This window comes from Chelmon rostratus, chromosome 11, assembly GCF_017976325.1.
Source record: "Chelmon rostratus isolate fCheRos1 chromosome 11, fCheRos1.pri, whole genome shotgun sequence".
NCBI lineage: Eukaryota > Metazoa > Chordata > Actinopteri > Chaetodontiformes > Chaetodontidae > Chelmon > Chelmon rostratus.
The window spans coordinates 7,539,701-7,559,898 of NC_055668.1; the positions used below are offsets into that span (position 1 = coordinate 7,539,701).

General features: G+C 40.8%; 1 protein-coding gene and 1 long non-coding RNA gene across 2 annotated transcripts in view; both read left to right on the forward strand.

Annotated features, from left to right (window-relative positions):
• Window positions 1–20,198, forward strand: part of wdr11 (WD repeat domain 11) — a 53,265-nt gene that overhangs the window by 14,969 nt on the left and 18,098 nt on the right. Inside the window, exons 10-13 of the mRNA XM_041947377.1 lie at window positions 750–926; window positions 10,573–10,657; window positions 14,804–14,910; window positions 17,681–17,756. Of these exons, the coding sequence (XP_041803311.1) occupies window positions 750–926; window positions 10,573–10,657; window positions 14,804–14,910; window positions 17,681–17,756 (445 nt within the window). The remainder of the gene's footprint in view (window positions 1–749; window positions 927–10,572; window positions 10,658–14,803; window positions 14,911–17,680; window positions 17,757–20,198) is intronic.
• On the forward strand, window positions 1,800–3,955 carry LOC121613759. Its single transcript, XR_006007212.1, has 3 exons — window positions 1,800–1,925; window positions 2,452–2,514; window positions 3,487–3,955. It is a non-coding gene; the product is annotated as an uncharacterized LOC121613759 (long non-coding RNA).

The window sequence follows — 20,198 nt, forward strand, 5'->3', positions numbered from 1 at the left end:
TATGTTGAAATTTGTCTAATATCTTTGTTTATTGTAAGGCACGGTGCTTCTGATAGGCCAACACTCAAAAAAATGTCTCTGCTTCATTGAAACAGTGTAACCTATTCCTAATGCACATTTTTGCAAGCAAGTGAAGTACTGGCACAGACAAATAAACTGCTGCCAGCAGTTTTAATGAAATATCCAAACGGATGGTTGCACCAGCGTAGCTGTCTAAATCCTGTCCAGACCATCCTCCCCAAACATTTACACACTGAAAATAGTCCCTCCACAGATATTATACAAAATGCTGTAGAACGTGGTATAAAAACTTATGGAGAACGATTAAAGTAAAGTATGAAGCAGGACATATTTTCTTAATGTAGACTATTTCAGATGCCAGAAAATCCCATTTTAATTGGATCAGCTTGACTAATTTATATACACACCACAATTTTATATTGGACACAGTTATATCAACACTTGCACAATGTTAAAGGACGTGGATCGGGGAGACAACCTCATCAGACATTCCTAATTGGTCCTAATTGTTCCTATGTCATTTAGTAAACAGATGTCATGTTGTAATACTGATTTATTGCAGATTGTTTGCCCTGGGTTAAGATGAGGGAAATTGCAAAAAATGTAAAAAAAAATGACATTTAATAGACCCTTCTCGTACAGCATGTTAATCATCCTGTATTTACTGTGTTTAAACCTTTTAAATTGCTCCATCAATTAAGTAGTGAATGGTGTGGTTTCTTCTCTAGGTCAGACCTTGATAGCTGGTGAGGCTCCTCCTCCGTCATCCAATCAGCAAGAGGTCCAGTTGAAGTTCCTGCTGACCGGCCTGCTGTCTGGTCTGCCGCTGCCACCATTTGCCATCCGCATGTGTCCACCCCTTACCACCAAAAACATCAACCACTACCAACCCCTGCTGGCTGTAGGTAGGTAACAGTGCACCGCCGACACACGTTCTCGCACACAAAAAGAGCAAGGCACCACCACAAAACAAAACCCCCAAAACTCTGGAGGTAATTTTTGCACTCGTGTCCAATATGTTGTTTTGTTTCATCATGATGTGTCACTCTTTCAGAGTAAAAGCAGTTGCATCAGTGCTGCAGTTCATAGAGAAAATCAATAATAAATGAACTGCTTTTGTGTTTTTGTGGCTGCTGTCACAGCCTTGGCAACAAATAGTTTTACTGAACATTGGTAAATGTTGCATGAATGCTGTGTCCTTCTCATCTAGATTAATGGATATTACATCTAAAACTGCTTAATGGATTGTGCACTCTATCACTTAGTATAATGCTGAGTTAAGTCTGACAGAAATGCGTTGTTAAACACTTGGATATCATGTTCTGTTGTCTGCGGTTCCAGACAATTACTGTTGAACAAGGACAGCATGCGGTTGATCCAGCTCTGGTAGATAAAGTTCTCGTTGGTCCGTGTGAGGAGTGAAAAGGCTGTTTGTATTTTTGACTCACATTCTGCCTTAGTTTGCTGCTAGCGTTAGCATATCAGCACTATTTGCACGCTGTGACTTGCTATGTTAATGTACTTCAGGTGATTTGAATAACGTACTATAATCAAAAATAGGGGAATTGTCAATCAACGCGTACATGCATTTACATAATTCATAAAGTGACAAATACCCATAATGATCCTGTTTGTGATCCACAAATTGCTTCCCCTTTATTTTGGAGTGTGTCAATTATTGTGACTTGAAGCTTTGCTCGGTGTGCAATTTTGCCACACTGTCAGGACTTATATTTGTTTAGTACATGGACTGCTCCAGGATTCCGGCTACTTTCTTTTTTGAATGGAAACCTCGTGAATTGGATTCGCCCGTGGTTACCGTGGAGAACCTCAACATATCTCGCAAAGCTCTCTGGCCACATGAAGACCTCCATTAACTGCAGAACTACATTCACACTTTAACGGTAAGAAAGAACACGCTTTCGTCAGATGTTTACTTTGTAGTTAATGGTCAATAGTTGAGGTTTAGAGTATTGTATAATCAGGAAATCTTCAATCCAGACAAACACGCTTTGTTTGACTGGCAGATAGAGAACTCAGGAACCAACCATTGTTAGTTTACTGGATGATTGGTTGTTAATTTTGAACTGTAAAACTTATTTTGGTATTTAGTGAAATCATCAATGAAAGTAAAGACTGACTGTAATAGCCACACTTAAATTGTTTTTATTCCTCTTAGTTTGTATTTTCCAAAAAAGAAAAAAAAATGGACACACAATGCCCGCGTGTTATTTTTTAGAGTTGCAAGTGTCTAACTGGAAGAAAGTTTTTTCTCTTATGCCTGCTTAATGCTAGAAGGGATTTTTTTTGTCCAGACTAGTCAAGAAAAGAAGTGTTTATTTATTCATGTGTCTGGTTGTAATTGCTGTCATTATTGCAGTTTCTTGAGGGGTTTTCCAAAGACTTACTCTCTTTATTTGATTTTGTCAGTGTTGAGAGAGGAGAAGAGAAAAGAAGAGTAATACCAGCAATAAAATGAGTTCATCTGCAGAGGTAAGTCACTTGGACTTTAAAGCCACCGTGTGTAAAATTGGAAAATGTATTAGTTTGGCACCCCTTCATGGTAGTAGTAATGTGTAAATCACTTACCATGAAACAGCTGGAGCACCTTCCAATCAAAGATGTAAACAGGAAGTCACTAAGGCATCACTAACTGCAGTATAACATCCAGTTTAAGTGATATATTTAACCTAACTGCCAATCATTTGTGGCACATGGAAAAATATATGTGTTTCAGAAATAGTATTTCCTTTACAGTCAGTGGATTTGTGTAATTTTTATTAATGTAATTAGTATTTAATACTTATTTAATCTCAAATTGTCTTTTGAGGTGGCAGAGATTTTTTGTTTTTTTGTGAAACTTAATGTGATGGTCCTTGTCATAGTTGGTGATACCTGCTTGATTATTTATGTATATAGTGAATGATATTGTTGTAACTAGGGCATTTTGAATTTATTAACAGCAACCAGCTCCTGGTTGCATCAACTGTTAAATAGTTCTCCACTCTCTGACTGATGACGGCTCCAGAAACTACCTCCAGCTTCCTGGCTAGCTGTTCTCAGTAACTACCAGCTACTACCTACTTCATGATGATCCCCAAGTCCTCGGTTTCTGCCAGCATCATTAAAATGATGTGTCTGTTCTTTAAAGCCACTGTGTGCTGGATTTCAAAATAACTCATTTCCAGCTGAAAGCTGAGGAAACTGATCCTGACGATCCCTCAGTGTGGTTATTAGGCTACCATTGTGTAGGAGCCAGAATGCATCTTCAGGTTTCAGAGGGACAAAAGTAGACTTGACAAAAGAATCCCCACTCCATTTTTCACCTCTGCCATGTCCAGTTTTTCCTGTACCAAGACAGCTCTACCTGTGTTATTAGGAGGAATTTACCGTTTATTATACTCTTGCACTCTTGTGACTGTCTCTTTCTTTGTTTTTTGCTTTTTTGTTGCTTCATACAAACAGAACTGCCCAAACCCAGACAGACCTCATGATGAGGTAGAGGAGAGTATAACTGGAGGATCAACATCAGCATATCCACGCTGGAAAAAATCTATACCTGTGTGACCAGTGTGGCCCTCGTTTTCATCAGTCATCACATTTGAAGACTCATCAGTTTATCTGCATTGGAGAAAAGTCTCGCGTCTGTGACCAGCATTTCAAGCAGTCATCGAGTTGGAAGGTTAATCAGTTTAGAATGTGTATTTGAACGGCCCCCTATGAAACAATTGGCAGGATGAGGTTCGGAAAAGTTGTCATGAAATTGTCTCAATGGTATTCATATACAGTACATGTATCATAAGTTGTCAAATAGCAGTGAGCAAGGCACTGCCTTAATATAGCATTACAGGACCAAACTAAAACTATGAGTCTGCATGCACACTGTCAGGCTATACTCAGTAACAGCAGTGCTTTCAGGGAAATGCTCATATCAGTCTGCTATAATGCTCGCAGTTACAATGTTAAACGGCTAATCTTTAGCAAGCATGATGATTTTCACCTTTTTGATTTAGCATATTACCATGCTAACATTAGCACTAAACACAAAGTTCAGATGAGGCTGATGGGAAATTGCAGTTATTTGGTCACAAACCAAAGTATTGGACACACTGAAATTTGCTAGATGCACTAGATGAAGTTATCTAAATGCACTGGTCGACCAACATCCATCCACTAGCGTGGCTAAAAATCCAGAGGCTACCACCTGACCAATCAGAGCTTTTTCATTTCTCTGTGGGTTAAGATAAGATAAGACTTCATTAATCCCATTTGTGGGAAATGCTCTTGTTACAACAGCAGGTTAGAGAAAAGTATTTAAAATAGACAATAAAAATACCAATAAACAAAATATGTAGAAGGCTATGCACATTACATAAAAAAAGTATAAAAAAATCAAAAATACTGTTTATATATATATATATATATATATATATATATATATATATATAAACATAATTTTTTATATGTATATAATGTATATATGATGTTTGAAGTGTTAGATATTACAATGTAGTGGAGTCCAAGTACAATAGTGTCCTCTGAATTGTACTAGAGTTAGAAGTGTAAAGTAAGTTAAATGGGAAAACCCAAGTAAAGTGCAAAACCCTCAAATTGTAATTCAGTTGAGTACACTTGAGTAAACTTGTTTGCTTCCCCCCACTGATGAAAATAAAATGCATCCATGTTTAATATTTGAATAGTTGAAGCATAAAAATAGCTTTTCTGTATGGATATTTTGAGATGTTCTTTGGCCAGAACTGGGTCTGAGTGTGTGGTCTATATCTGTCATCTGTCACGGTTCAACTGTGTCTTTTTTCTAAACCGTGGTTGTCCAAATGTGCTCTCTCTCAGTGGTTGTCATTCATCATGTCATCACTGTAACAACCACAGATTTGTGCATTGAAGGAAAGAAGCTTGTCTGGTTTGATTCATGATATGTTGCTGCCCAGTGAGCAAAACATGCAGCAAGAGAGGAGAGCTTTGCAGGGTCACAGGGCTGAATGATCATACAGCTGCATCTACACATTTTTATTGCCTGCACGTCCAGGTCCTTTATTAATGTGGATTTTTTTTTTTTTTTGAGTCTAAAAAATAAGACATAATAAGCACTGGTATGAATAGCAGCAGAGCAAGACCTCAAACATCATGTCATCACAAAACAGGAAATTAAAAGATACTGATATAAAGGCAAGCATTACATCAAGCAGGTCTTTACCCAGAACAGCGATGCAATTATCAGATATACTCATTCATATGCTCTGCCTAAGGGATCTGTCAGTGTGAATGAATATTTGGCTTTAAATGTTGTCTTTTATTGTTCTCTTTGTAGTCCAATTAATGTGAACTATTAAGGTTGCAGCAAAGCAATTTTGCAGTTGCAAAGTGTTCTTAAACTTGCTGACACTTTCGTTGAACCCTCTGGACGCATTGCAAATTCTCATCTTTGAGCTGAAAAATGAAATGCACACATCAGTACGTCTGAATATACAAATGATTGCTGTGAATTTGACTCTTTGAGGCAGAAAGTAAGCGGCAGTCCATCGAATCTGACTGTGCAGTCTCAGCAAACGGTGCAAAAGGCATAGAGTTAATCTGAAATATCAGCCTCTGTTATTACTCCCCCGAGACAGCTGCTAGGCGAGAGACAGAGAGAGGCAGGGAAAGTTTGGATTTATTTGTTTTAGATCAGCATAGCAATTTTCTTCAAAAGCTGTTCCCATATCTCCCCCACAGTAATGATGCATAAAATTATGAAAGCCTCAATTTGAATGGGAAATTAAGAGCAGACTCGTGTACGTACTGTGTCCCTGTTTTAATATGTCTGTTTGTTGCATTGTGTGTGTGTGTGTGTGTGTGTGTGTGTGTGTGTGTGTGTGTGTGTGTGTGTGTGTGTGTGTGTATATGACTGCGTATGTGCACCCACCTGCCTGTGCACCAAATTCCATTTAAGGCATAGGCTTAGACTGCTGTTCTCCCCCCCAACGTGGCAAACCTTCAGTTTAGTTGTCAAGCTGAAAAATAGGCTATGCTCAGTCCCCTGACATGGCCCACATGAATTAATCACACCTCAAAGATCCATTGCCTCAGTCAGACCCACAGACAAGCAGATGAATAATAACACTTTTAACCTACGCGTCCTACAGCCGTTCTCACTGGCTCTCTTTGTCTCTCTGATATGTGCATCACATCCACCATGGTGGGACGCAGGGATCTCTTAAGTTCACTGCACATTATTTCTTAATGAGTGCAATAGCTCTAAAAGGCCTAAAGGGACACGCACTGCTGGCGCCCATCTGTTATTTACAGTTTTATCTCAGGTGTACCTAAAGAACAACAACCACCATTCCCTCCAAAGCATTGATTTCAACATCACTTTCCAGGCAGAGACCTATCTTTTTTTTTTTTTTTCTTCTCCAATCAGTTTGTGAATTCTGGAGCCGGTGCAGGAGGAGCCCATCACACCGCAGATGGTGTGGGGTTGACTCGGCACAGCTGGTACCCAGTGGCGTTCTGAATCTAAAAGTAGAATAAGCCGATTGAGTTTTCTGTGCACATCATTTGTCTGGTCCCCATAGTCATCTTGCAGAGTCAAGTTGTTAAACAGTCTCTAGCTGCATTATTGAAATGTGCCTTTTGTTCCACTTCCTGTGGGCTGGCTTGTGAATAGTAAGTTTGGGGCACTGGATATATATTGGGGATTTAGATGGAGGACACGCCTCTGCTGAAAGGTGGAGCCGATGTCCAGGTGATTCAAAAGCTGACGTATGTTTAATTAAAATGGTATCTTGAGGGTGGCATATCCCATTTATAGCCAGTTTCTCATATTAGCACAGTTAGACAGATAGAGTATTTTATCGATCCCCAAAGAGAAAATGCAGTGTTGCAGCAGCAATTCACATATAACAAAAACACATGATGCTAACACTAAGCAGACATTAGGTAGGTAAGAAAAAACCAATTATACAAATGTATACACGTGCATACTTGAAACTACTGTACTAGATAGAACAATACAATAGAATAAAAATATAAACTAGAATCAAGGTAAGATAGAGGTAAGTTCAGAACTGCTCTCACAGTTCAAATTAAAGTTGAATGTGCAAAGTTACTCTGAAAAATAAAGAAGAAGAAAGAAGAAAAATAAATAACAAAGAAATCCCCCCCCCCCCAAAAAAAAAAAAAAAAATGTTTTGCTGTAACTAGGTAGAAGTTACAGTAATCGTAGAAATCTGGTACTTGACCTCACTGTCATGCTTTAGAAAATGAAAACATTCCTGGGTTGCGATTGCAATTGTCACTCCTTCAGTAATGATGAAGATTGGTGCTGTGACAGGTGTTCTGGCAGGTGTTGGCATCTGTCACCTCTCGCGTTTACAAAGGGCCAGAGAATATGCCTGATCACTAAATCCAGAGCAATCCCTGAGTGCTTGGCACATGCAGCACAGTCTCTTTCTTGGCCTGTGTTCCAGTCTGCATTAGATTTCTCTCTAATGTGTGGCTGAGTCAGAAGGAGGACTCACTGAGTCTCAGTGATGCGACACCCGTCACAGGAAAAGCCAAGTTTTTACACCTTCCACTAGGTGCAAATAGAGCAAGACATGAGCTCACTGCTGATGGTGTGAAAGCACTGGGGGTTGAAATTGCCATCCACAGTTTCATTACAATTAGACAGAAGGCAGGGATTCCCGTCTCTGTATTCTCTATTTCCATCGCTCACTGTTCCCCTCTGCCAGCCTTCCCTGCTCCTTGCCTCCGCAGGAAAGCTGTGCAGCCAGCCTAGATACCCAGAAGCAATGCTTCCTGGTGTCCTGTCTAAAAAGCTGTAATCTGTGTGAGAGCTGACAGCTCCATTACAGATAGGTATAAGGCCCAGAGCCTTCCTTTTTGGTGACATGTAGACAAACACTGACAAGCTGACATCCATTCCTAATCATCTGATGGTGGCATGCCTAATTTATTTATCCGTGCCTGCCCGACAGCTATTCTTTGCTGCATTGTTTGGATCTGCAAAGTGAAACCGCATTAAAAGTAGAATAAAGTATCAGCACAGCAAAAATATAAATTTGTCACTTGCAATATGTGGGGAATAAACACATACTGATGTGAAGGCAGCTACTCAGGCATGCACCTCAAAAAGCAAAACAATTATCAGATGGACTGATGTTCAGTTACGTTTAGAGTCCACAGATGAGCTTTTCAAAGCCTCCACTTTAGAGGACGCATTATCTTCTTCCACCTCGTGCTTATTTGTAGAGCTGGGTTCAACTGACAGCAGTACCGGTCTGTTGAAATGTGTTTGATTTTAGATTGGTGCCAAATGTAATTTTAAAACGCCAAATGATGCAAGAAAAGCATCCCTATCATTGGGAGAAGGATTTCTGCTATTCTAAAGGAATTCATCAGTCAGTCCTTCAATTGAGAATATTCAATGAAGTCAGACTGCAAGTATCAGGAATAAACAAAAATAATGTCATCGGTTTCAGACTTGTATGTGTTTTTATTATCATGGAATATGTACCACAGATACAGGACAGACGTATGGTGCCCCGCAGGTGAGCAACACCTTAAGTGGTTTGTTGAATTTATTAGATGGAGATAACTAAATCATTACCTCAGTGTATAATGATGAACTCCCGTTTCCCCTTTGCTAATAACACTTTTGAGGATATGCCGTATCACAGCAACCAAAACGTCTCAGCTGGGTGTTTTCGGACAGCTGGCAGTTTCAGCTGGGAAAGAGCTTTGGTGGACACAGCCCCTAAGAGTAGCTGGCAGGACATTTTCTAACATTTGTCAGAGGCAGGCTAGCTTTTTTTCCCTCTGTTTCCACTCTTGGTGCTGATCTAAGCTACGCTAATAGGCTTCTGGCTGTAGCTTCATATTTACCACACAGACATGAGAGTCGTGTCAATCTTCAAGATTCAATATAGTAAGTGAGTGCTAAAATGCAGTTTTGTAGAAACTGATTTATTGTTAAATCTTTTCTACTGACTCGAAACTGCAAAAATACCTTTAATATTTTGGAGTAAACCATGGAGGAACAACTTAACAACTGCCAAACACTGGTAGCTTCCACAGTGCCCCTCACAAATTCATATTTTTGATTGATCTGTCTGAGGACTGGCTGACCTGAATTGGTGCTTTTGATTCTGATGTCCTTGGTTGTGGGTAAAGAGGCCATTGTGTATTTCTTTTCATATTTATAGTGTCTTTCCCAGAATGAGTATTAAGTCTTTTCAGTGATTTTCATCTCCCGCCTCATCAGGCCATATGGTGGGGCAGCATCTTTTTGATCATCTTGATCAAAGTAAGCAAACCATGGCTGTGAGGCAACTCGGGGATAGGAGTACGTATGTTTATCTCCATCCACCCACTTCCTGATCACCCAACTTCCTGCTGAAACATCCTACAGTCTCACACTACATGCCATCTAACAGCTACAGAGAGAACAGGAGGGGATGCTACACACACACACACAGATGCCTCTGCGGCACTGCCTATCGCCACCTCCAGATGTTGTGTCAGCATGTGGTCGTCTCGCTGGAGCCCAGTGCAGACTGATCATTCCTTTGCAGAGGGACCGGACACATCCGCCCAACTCCATCACACTCAGGATAATTCCAGAAATAAATGTGCTCCTGTCCATATTCACAACAAAAATAAAAATAAATCCCCCAATCCTTGCTTAACACTTTCCAGACATTACAAGAATAGACTTTTAATTTGCTTTTCACATCTGCTACAAAGTTTTGTTTTCCATGATCTTGAATTGAGCAATTATATTTTAATTGGTATGTCTTTTAGCTTACTTTCTGAGGTTATAACCTCAATTGTTTGGTGCTTTCTACAACTGCTTGTCTTCCCACTAATGTAAAATTAGCACACGGCATTCTGTAAAACCATGAAAAAGCTATTCTAATCATTTTAATTGCGCATTTGAGTAAGGTATTGGCTTATGGATAGCATACATCAATAAATCATCACTGCCAGGATACGCTTGAGCAAGGCACAGAGATAAAAGTGTTTCAGCTCTGAATGTGAACCCGGCCATCAATTCACAGCATCAGTGTTCCCTGCACAGGCTAAAAAACGTTGTAAGTAGATTTTAAGTTGATTTTAACTTTTTGTAGTGAGAAACTGGAAAACATCAGAAAAAAATTACAGTTCGGTATGAACAAATGTGGAAAACACACCACTCTGTCAGAGCGCCTCAGAGCTTCTGATCACAGTGTCAGATGTCACCAGCAGTATTTAATCAGGGGGAGTTTGGGGAGGGATGGAGCTGTTGTGCTGTTTCCCCAGCAGCAGATGAAACAGTGCAGTGTTTTCAGGCTGAGTGACACAGGGTTTGATGTGCTGCCTCTATCCACACCTACTGCGGTGACAGGGAACAGACAGAGGTGTCACACTGACACAGCGTCTCTCTGATCCCGCTGGAGGGTAGATGCTGCTAAGATAAGTAACTGTATGGCTTGTGACCTCTCGTCTCTCTGCGTCAGTCTATCTCATATATCTTGTGCACTGCTCTCTGTCTCTGTCTCCGCTTCTCAGGCACCAGTAATGGCTCTGTATTGGTCTATAACCTGACCAGTGGTCTTCTCCACAAAGAACTCAGTGTCCACTCTTGCGAAGTCAGGTAAGATCTCTACTTCTGTATACTTACATCTGTGCAACAAAGCATTTCCACCATCAGCAGTTCATTTCCCACTGCTGAGCAAGAGTATTCACTCATGGTACCCTCTGGATGAAGTATCTGTAAAATGACTCGTTAGATGAACTCCTGTTGCTGGTAGTCAGCTCGAGGGGGATTGATTTTCTGTTGATTGTTTTCAGGCCCATTAGAGTTTGCAGGGGCAATCAGAGATTTAGAGAGCCACGTCAGCTTGTGTGTGAGAGAATGAATTCCTTAGCTTGCTTTATGGGGGCTTTATCTGAATATCTTCTTAGAGCTGAGTTGAGAACTCTTGGCTCAAAGAAATAAGGCAAAAGCACAACAAGCAAAATGAAAAGACTCCAAATGGACATGGAGATAGTGGTTAAAGGTATTACAATCTAGATTTTTACAAGGTTTGCATACTGAATAATGCATCCTGCAAAGGAAACCCGAGGTTTGGACACCAAACCTTACCAAAAACATCCAGATCACCATATTTTAGTTTAGCTTAAGGCCAGACATCAAGATGGTAGTAAGTAAGTGTAGGCTAATTAAATCATACAGGTCATAGGTCTTTTCCACTGCATGGTAATGCTCAGCTTGACTCAAATTAACAAAAACACCGATTGGACAGGGGGACTCGTCACTCGTGTGACCTGGGACCATGGGACACTCTGCACAAACACAGCATTTTTAAATAGCCAAGCTACCAGCAACAGCGACCGCCACTCGACCCAGATAAGAGTCAAGATTCAGGATTCAAGATAGCCTTTACTGTCATTGAGCATGGACATGTCAACGAAATTTGCATTGCAACCCTCGTGTTTGAAACAAGGTAATAAGAAAGATAATAAAATAAAATAAAGATAATAGAGTAAAATAAAATAAAAACAAGCTGAGCTGATACTTAAAGGCGATGTGCACCATGCCTTTGATATCCTCCTTATGAGAGTAGTGTAGCGCCGTTATGTGCATAGTGATTGTGTGGTTGACGGAGAGTGACAGTGAATGCGAGCAGAGGAAAAGGTTAGCAGTGAAGTTATCAGTTCAGCAGTGAATACAGTTTGGTCTTGAGGGGCTGCAGCCTTTATTCACTGACAAAGTAGAGCTTCCGTGTGGTTTCCCAACCACTGGAAAAGTGAAGGGGGCACGGCGTTGCTATGACGATCAGCTAAGAATCCTGCCTACCTTGCGGGACTACCATCTGCAGTGGAAAATGAAGTAGAGAAAAGTACCGGGAAACAAAAGCGGGTCGAGGCGAGCCGCACCATGCCGTGGAAATGCAGCTTTAGTGTCAATCTGGTTACCAATGATGTACAGTGGGGAAGGTGACAGAGAAATCCTGGCAACACAAACTATGTGATCATGCCAGAGCATATTTAAAAAACACGACACAGTCTGCAGGAGCTGCCGAAAATACCGCAGAGCTGCTTTCGTTCATTTATCCCAACAAGTAACTGAATTGTGAGTTTGTTTCCTGAAGTGTGGGTGAACACAGAGGGAGCTTAGATTCACATGAAAAAACAGGGCCAGCTTTGCGTACCCTCCAAATCAATTCATCACAACAACCCAATAAATGGCATTAGTAGGCCTATATTTACTCTGCGTGCGTTTTTTTTTTCTTTCTTTTTGTGGCAAAGCGAGGACGATGTGTCAGATTAGTGATGTCCAATGTTAGATGCAGTATCTACCCAAAGCAGCAGATGAAACCTCTATAGATTAAATGTAGTGATTTATTTGCTCAGTCAATAGTAAAAAAAATACTATCTGCCAATTCTGGTAATTTGGAAGTAAAGTCGACTTTATTTATATAGCCCAATTTCACATATCAAAATTTGCCTCAGGGTGCCTCGCAGTCTCTACAGTGTCAGACACACTCTGTCCTCAGACCTTCAGTTTGGATGAGGAAAAAACCCTCAAAAAGGCCTATAATAAGGAAAAGATGGCAGAAACCTCAGGAAGAGCAGCAGATGAGGGCAGCATCCTATGTGTTCTGATGACAAAATTGCAGATATCTGTAGGTTGTGAAAGGTGAGGAATATGGTAGAATAAGTAAAAAAAAATCACTTGTTACCTTTGCAAAAGTACAGAAGCCCATTTTCTACCTTTCTCTCAGCAGACATTTGGACTTCTCATAGCAGGAAAAACACAGGTGAAACTAATAACATTGATGTAGGGCTGTGGTGTTGTGCATGCTGGCTCACTGGAAAGACTGAGTAGAGCAGAGCCATTGTTAATGTTATTAGTTTCAAAAGCATTTTTCTTGCTATGACGAGTCTGAATACCTGCTGGGACTGAACGGACTATTGATTTCTGGGTGAAATTCATGCTGCATATAAATATCATTTTCCATTGTCACTTGGAATAAATTACCTACTTTCCTTATGGTGGAAATCGAACCAAATGCTCAGGCTTCTCCTGTAATGTTCTTATAACCTCTGAACGCTCCATCATTCCCTCAGGTCTACGTGGCTAATTAATGAATCTGTCAATAACGCTTCAAAGGGGCCGCTCAGGGAAAGCAGTGGTCTATGTTAGGAGGCTTCCTCCTTTTAGCCAGGCATTTGATCCCGAAATTAAAAATTTAAACCATATCTTTCTCTGTGTAGCCCAGAAAATGATATTACAAAGCCGGGAGCTTCAGAACGTCCACATTACTCATAAAACTTGGCCTTGCCCAACATCACATATCAAGTAAAAAAAAAAAAAAAAAAAAAAGCATTTAGCATACAAAATTAATATCAAGTATTTAAGTTATTTACTCTAATTAGGACAAAATGAGTCCATTCAGGATCAATTTTTCTAATGTGCTTGCCTTAAATCTGCCTTTGTTCCAGTGCATTTATTTTGTACAAACTGTTGTCCTGCTGTGCTTCTACACAATGAATTGGTTAATTATGGTCCGCGGCGGACCGCACTGAAAAGGGGTGATTTCAGAACGCCGCAGCACCTTCCGAGCGTCCCACAGTGCAACAGCCCAAACATCAGCAAAGAGCAGGCTGTGCTTCATTAGTTAGTATTCTCTAATGAGCGGCAATACTATTTCACCAGGATTAATTAAGCACGAGATTGAATCAATTAAGGCTGTTAAGAGATTGATTGGGAGCAAACACCATCCGTTCAAGCAGCGCCAGGCTTCCTTTAATGAGAGAAGTTGGTATCCACAAATGCAGAACTCCAACAAACTTTAATGAGCAATGCAACACAAGCACTAGTTACTTGAAATGTCTGTAGCTCCCTCTGCCTGTGTGCATGTGTGGAGTGAAGTGAGCAGCCAATGGTTTTCTCTCCCTGCTTTCTGTCACTGTGAGTTTGCTCTACTGTCATGACACTCGGCAGCCGTCTCTTCATCTGCTCATCATCTCTCACCCAACACCATTCTACCTTATCCTGACACACTGCATGTAATATTTAGCATATGTAAGCACTTACACACTGTCTAGTTGCTTGATGCAGCACACTGCCTTGGTGTATTTGCCGTGTGTTCCTTAAACGGCCTTATCAAAAGCAGAGCATGAAAAGGACAAATATATAGGAATAAGTGAATAAGACACTCATGTGCGAGCGCATTCGACCAGGCATTCACATTAAAGTCGTGTCGTTAGATCAGGGCTTCCTCTTGAAAACGCGTCCGCTGGATTTTACATCTTCCTGCTTAGGCGCGTGCGAAGCACTGCCGTGACGCGCAACATTAAGTTCAAAGCTGTGTGTTTTCTGTGGTGGTGGGAGCAGAGGTGCTTTATGGAAATGAGCCCACCAGCCCTTGCCCCAGCACAGCCAAGCCAAAGGAGGCCTGGCTGCTTAGCATCTCATTTACATTTAGTGGGGAAATTGACTAATTAATCATGTGGCTATTTACCATCTCATTATGGTAGAGTTTGTGCTCCCTGAGCTGGGCCTACTTCTCAAAAATATTCATATCTGACACTTGCTGGCTTGATTCGTTGTGCTTTTTTTTCACTTTCTAAAGTTTTAGGTGTCTATTTGGAGGAATATTTTACAGCTACACTGCAAATATAGATTAATATAACTTATGTGCGTATGTATGTATATGTGTATATATATATATATATATATGTGTGTGTGTTTGTGTTTGTGTGTATGTGTGTGTGCTTTCTTATTCCACAGGGGGATTGAATGGGTGAGTCTGAGCAGTTTCCTCTCTTTTGCCACTTCTGCTCCCAACAACATGGGCCTGGTGCGCAATGAGCTGCAGTATGTTGATCTGCCCACTGGTAAGAGTCTTGCACACACACAAACACACACATTGACCCTAACCTAAACTTAGTTCTAACCTAACCATTAAAGCCAAGTCTGAAAGGTCTAAAACTCAAATGGGTTCTCATACAGATACATACTACAACTACACACACACACACATACTTGATCACCTGTACCTGAGGGTGTCAGCCAGTACTTTTACATTGACCTTTGTTCTTGAGGTGTCTGTTTTGCTTTGGGTTCCTGCAGCCTTAACAACAAAGAAAATAGACTCTTCAGTCTCTCCGACTTTCTCTTTTTTTTCTCTTTGTGTCTATGTGGTTCTCGAATAGACTCTTCTTGTTCTCCTCCAAGGGATACTTACACACTCCTCCAAATTAGGTCCAAACTAAACAGTGTTAGGGTACCACCAAGGGCTGCCTAGCTCTGAAAATGAGATCCTATCATGACTTCCTGCAGAGCGACTTATATCCCTGCCTGAGCCCATCGACCCATCAGTCTATAGAATTACTGCACCAGCGGTGGCCACTGTGTGTTTCTACCTCCTCCGGGGAGTGAGAAGTATACAGTGCTACATTTTCAAGACAGAGCAGAATTGGAAAGTAACCTGAAGGTGCAGTAATAAGAGGTCAGGAGGAGAAATGATTTCTTTTTGTTAGAATATATGAGACTTACATGACATCATCTTGATGAGAATTAATATATAGGCAATTTTGAATATTAATTAATAATTAGCACTTCTATCATTTTCAGAAATCTTCCTGTTTTTGTCATGTGTCATGTCTACTTCATAAATGTAAAACATAATGTGTTTGGATTGAGAGATGTACATGGGCACACTGAAAGGTATACACAGAGGTCACAGGTCACAGAGCCTTTGTCAGGACAATGTGGAGGGTAAGGCACTTCTTTAATGACTCTCTCTAAAGCACCACGGTCATCAAAGTTAACAGTCCATCACATTAGCTGTTGTTACAGGGCCACACATTTTCCAACACACATATACTTATTTTTTTATTTATTTATTTTTATTTATTTTTTTTTTTGCGAGTTTATGTGACTGAGATCCTCCAAGGTGCCCTGACTGCAAATGTAGCTGTCGGCAGCGTCACAAAGGCCCTGGGGATCTCAGTGTCGTGCCTTGCATCTCTGATGCACGCACGCACGCAGGTGTGTGTCATTGTGTGTATGCTACAGTCACAGCATTTTTGGGAAATACATTTTTTTTTTGTCTGTCTTACCAAGAGCTACATGGAGAGATCAATATCAATTTAATCTGTGTGTATTCAATACAGACATACAATAGGTCTGGGACGTGTTTAGCCTAGCATAGCACCAAGATGACAAGGGAAGCGGGGGGAAACAAGTCGCTAAGCTCCATCAAAACAGAAAAATGCGGCTTTCAACAACTCTCAAGATGTCTTGTTTACAGGTTACTTGTACTACACTCGTAGAAATAAAAAAACAAACAAGACGTTGTATTTTTATAAGCACGTAATGATGAGACTTTTGTTTTTTTTTACAGTTGTGGGATACTGCTTTTCTGCCTACTTACATGTTTAAATGACAGTTATACTATCCAGCATTTCAATTTCTGCCACACCTCGACATCCTGGACCAGACTCAGTGAGACAGCAGGCGCATTTGCACAATTTTGTTTTTCTGTGACGGGCATTTGTGAGTTTCTTATTTATTCCAGGAAAGTTAGCATGTACTAGTTCTCAAATAGAAGAGCAGAGAAGTAAGTTCTGTACTTAAGGATTCTCTATTTCACCTGTAGGACTAATCCACTAAGGCAGACACCTTGTGGCCTTTACAGCTGAAGCATAGGATGTGGAGAACTGATACCTGGTTTCTGCAGCAACGATAGCAGCTGCTCTGATGGATGTATTCTTTATCTATGAGAGGATTTGTTATGTGTAGCAGTGACTGTGGGATGCTAGTGTTGAGAATTTATAGTGAACTCGGTTTTGCATTGCTCACACACAGTATAAATATTTAGTATGTGTGCAGATGGTAATTACACCTTCGAATAACGTTATTATTTATCCACGCATAATCATGGCAGGTGTCTCGTACACTCGTAGTGTATTTCCAGTAATCACATCACCTCTGTTGTTTTTGTGAAGACAGACATGCCTCACGTTATTAGAGCCTGTAGGCTGATGATCTGTCGAGTGAGGCGCCATAATTGACACTCAGCAATCATGCGACTCCTCCCGCTGTGTATGACTGAGGAAACAAAAGAGGAAATGGTGAAGAGGGCTGCGTGTGCCTTGAGTGAACCACAGGTCTTCCAAGTTTTCTCTCCACCATATGCTTTGCTATTATGTCCCCTCTGGTACACAACAACTGCAGTCTCAACACAACTGTTTGAGGTCACCCCCATCACTCCCCCGACCCACCAGCAGATCTGTCACTTGTGCATTTAAACAGGCCACCTTCTTCTGTGTCCTCCTCAAAATCAGATCAGCACTTCCTTAGGCAAATGTGATAGCATACACCTGAAGGGTATTCTTGTTTTGATTAAAGGGGCACCTTGATGCTCTGCATAATGTCGACTTCGGTAGTTGCGAATGAAAAGCAGGGATTCGAGCAGGTGGTGGGAACAAGTTGTCTGCAGTTTGGTTGTCCCTCTCCGGCGAAAACAGATGAAACGGGACGCCCTGGCACTTACGTGAGACTAGATGAATCACAGGCGTAAGGAAAGACACCGTCTCCTGCCTTCCATCATCTCTTCCTCACGTTCTTTCTCTCTCTCTCTCTGTCTGTTGTGTTTTGCAGGCAGATGCTTTGCATTTCGAGGCGAGCGAGGAAACGATGAGCCACCCATTGAGATGATTAAAGTGTCTCATCTAAAGTGAGTTTTCTGCCACCAACAAAACCAAATACCATCAACGTCACGCAGACACACACACACACACACTTAAACACAAACTGCACATTTACATACACCGTTTGCACCGTCACACGTCCCTTCACCGTACCTGCCTGGAGCCATTGCACCTTTGTCTCTCTGTCCGTCCGTCTCTGAACTTTTAACCCCACATTGTTTTCAAGGGCTGTTTGCTGTTGCTTGTAATAATCTGACTAGAACCCAATGAATAGTCTGCACGAAGTCCTGTAAAGCACCGATCTGGCATTAATTATGTTGCGTATTTATTATTGTGCCCAACAGCCTTCACACATTCATGCTGTGCGGCTTTGGTTCAGCAATTTTCTATTGACGTATTTATCATTGCTGCATCTCTTAATGGAACTGTGATATTCAGAAAAATGAAAGAGCATTTATTTACAGTCATCACACATTTTTTTGCTAAATTATACGACTCCGAAGGTTATCAGATAGCAGCTGTCTTTTGTATTCTCAGTTGCTGTCAGTGTGTTTGACATGCTGAAAGCACCACATTTTGCTAAGAGCTCTTGTCAAGTCCTCCCCTTGTGTATACATTTAGAATATGATTAGGTGGTTAAAGGGGGTATTTCGCTGCTGGAAAGATGTTCCTTTCATAAAAGTGGGGTGTCTATGCAGTAGAAAGATGCAAATATTTTTGTTAAGTTGCTGTAACATGATCAGAGAAAACAGAGAAAGGATTGTGGTGTTATCTTTTGCTGGTTTTGGCTCGGTTTCCAGCCAGGGTAGCCTGGTTACACACTCTCTCCTATCACAGCTAAACAGTCCACTAAAATATGTTTCTGAAAGCATTTGAGACGACAAACAGGCAATGCAGTATCAGAATCTGAATTCATATTTGATCAACACTGCTTAGTTTCACATTTTGGTTTGAGTTTTGTGTTCAGCCGCCCCTCTTTCGATCTGAAAGGAGAGAAAGGGGTGGCTTTCTCTCTCAGTCTGACTTCTCTACTCTTTGTGTCCGTGGAGGCGGGTATACACAAATGTGGACGTACAATCTATAGTTTGAAAAACAGCCCTATAGACGGCGAAAGTCAGTGTCAATTGAGCAGGGAGCTCACTGTTCATTTACATATACTGCCCACATTGTGATGATGCAAAGGTGGTTAGAAATCAGCAAAGTTTCTCTTCAATGTGCTCTCCTGCAAAGTGACACCTCTGATCGCTAATAGCAACAAGTGTCCCTTTCTCTAGACTAAAAAATATGTGGGCTGTGCTGCAGGAAATGAATACATACAATACAACACAATACAATACAGTAATAAAGGGTCAGCGTACAAGCCATATGCTTAAACTATACTTTATACTTCTACTGCAATACATTTTTACTACATTTATGAGATAACTTTCGTTATGACTAGTGACTTTGTGCATTAAAATTATTAGTGTCAACTAAAAGTCAGCTATTAACTTGATTTATTACAATAGATTTAGCTGCCCAACAGTATATAAAGTAATTAAAATCAGGCCCACTTTTACCAGCTGCTCACGTCAGTGCATCAATAATTCTAATCCATTAATATGATGTATATACTGTATTATTCTGAAATGGGCCATTTGGCACTTTAACTTTTGGTACTTCAAGTATAGTTTGATGCTAATGCTTTTGTAATTTTACTTGAATAACATTTTGAGTGCACTTACTTTACTTGTATTTTTACACTGTGGTTTTGCCACTTTAACAGAAGTAAAAGATGTGAGTACCTCCACGGTTCAGAAGTGATGGAATGCGCTGTTGCTCCGCTCAGTACACTCAGGGGTTTTGCTGCTAAAGCCGTGCTGGGTCTGGTGTGTCCGTTAGCTTCATTTGCTGACTTTATGACTCATCTCCAGTTGAGCGACTCAGTGTTAAATCATAGTTTTAATAGTTTAACATTTAGTATTATTCCATAACTCGCTATGGCCACATTGACTGCTATTCGGCAACAGTTGCGTAGTCTTACTTTAAAAGCTTAAATCCAGGCAGTCTTGTAAGATAAACAGTAGAATGTATGATGTGCAGCTGAAGTGCTCCACTCTGCACCTCACACCATGAGGCAACAGGAGGTGAACAAATCTGTAATTTCTCGGCAGTGTATCATATCAATCTTTTTTATCTGCATTATCTAGGGTGCCACAGATTCCAGTCTTATAATAACAAATGCCTGGGGGGATGTAGTTCCAGAGAGAGAGAGTGTAGCTTGCTTTCATATGCTGCAGCTCACTGAGGAGCTGCCCAGCGCTGTAGTGTTTCTGCACTGTTCAGTTCTGTGTTGCTCCTCTACAGCAGCTGAAGGTTAGATATTTACTGTTGAGCAATTGCATGGTAGTTTTTAAGAAGGGGAGCCTGTTACTTGGCCAGATTTAGTTTCATTGGGGCATACAGAGTGGCAAACTTCAGGCTGCAAG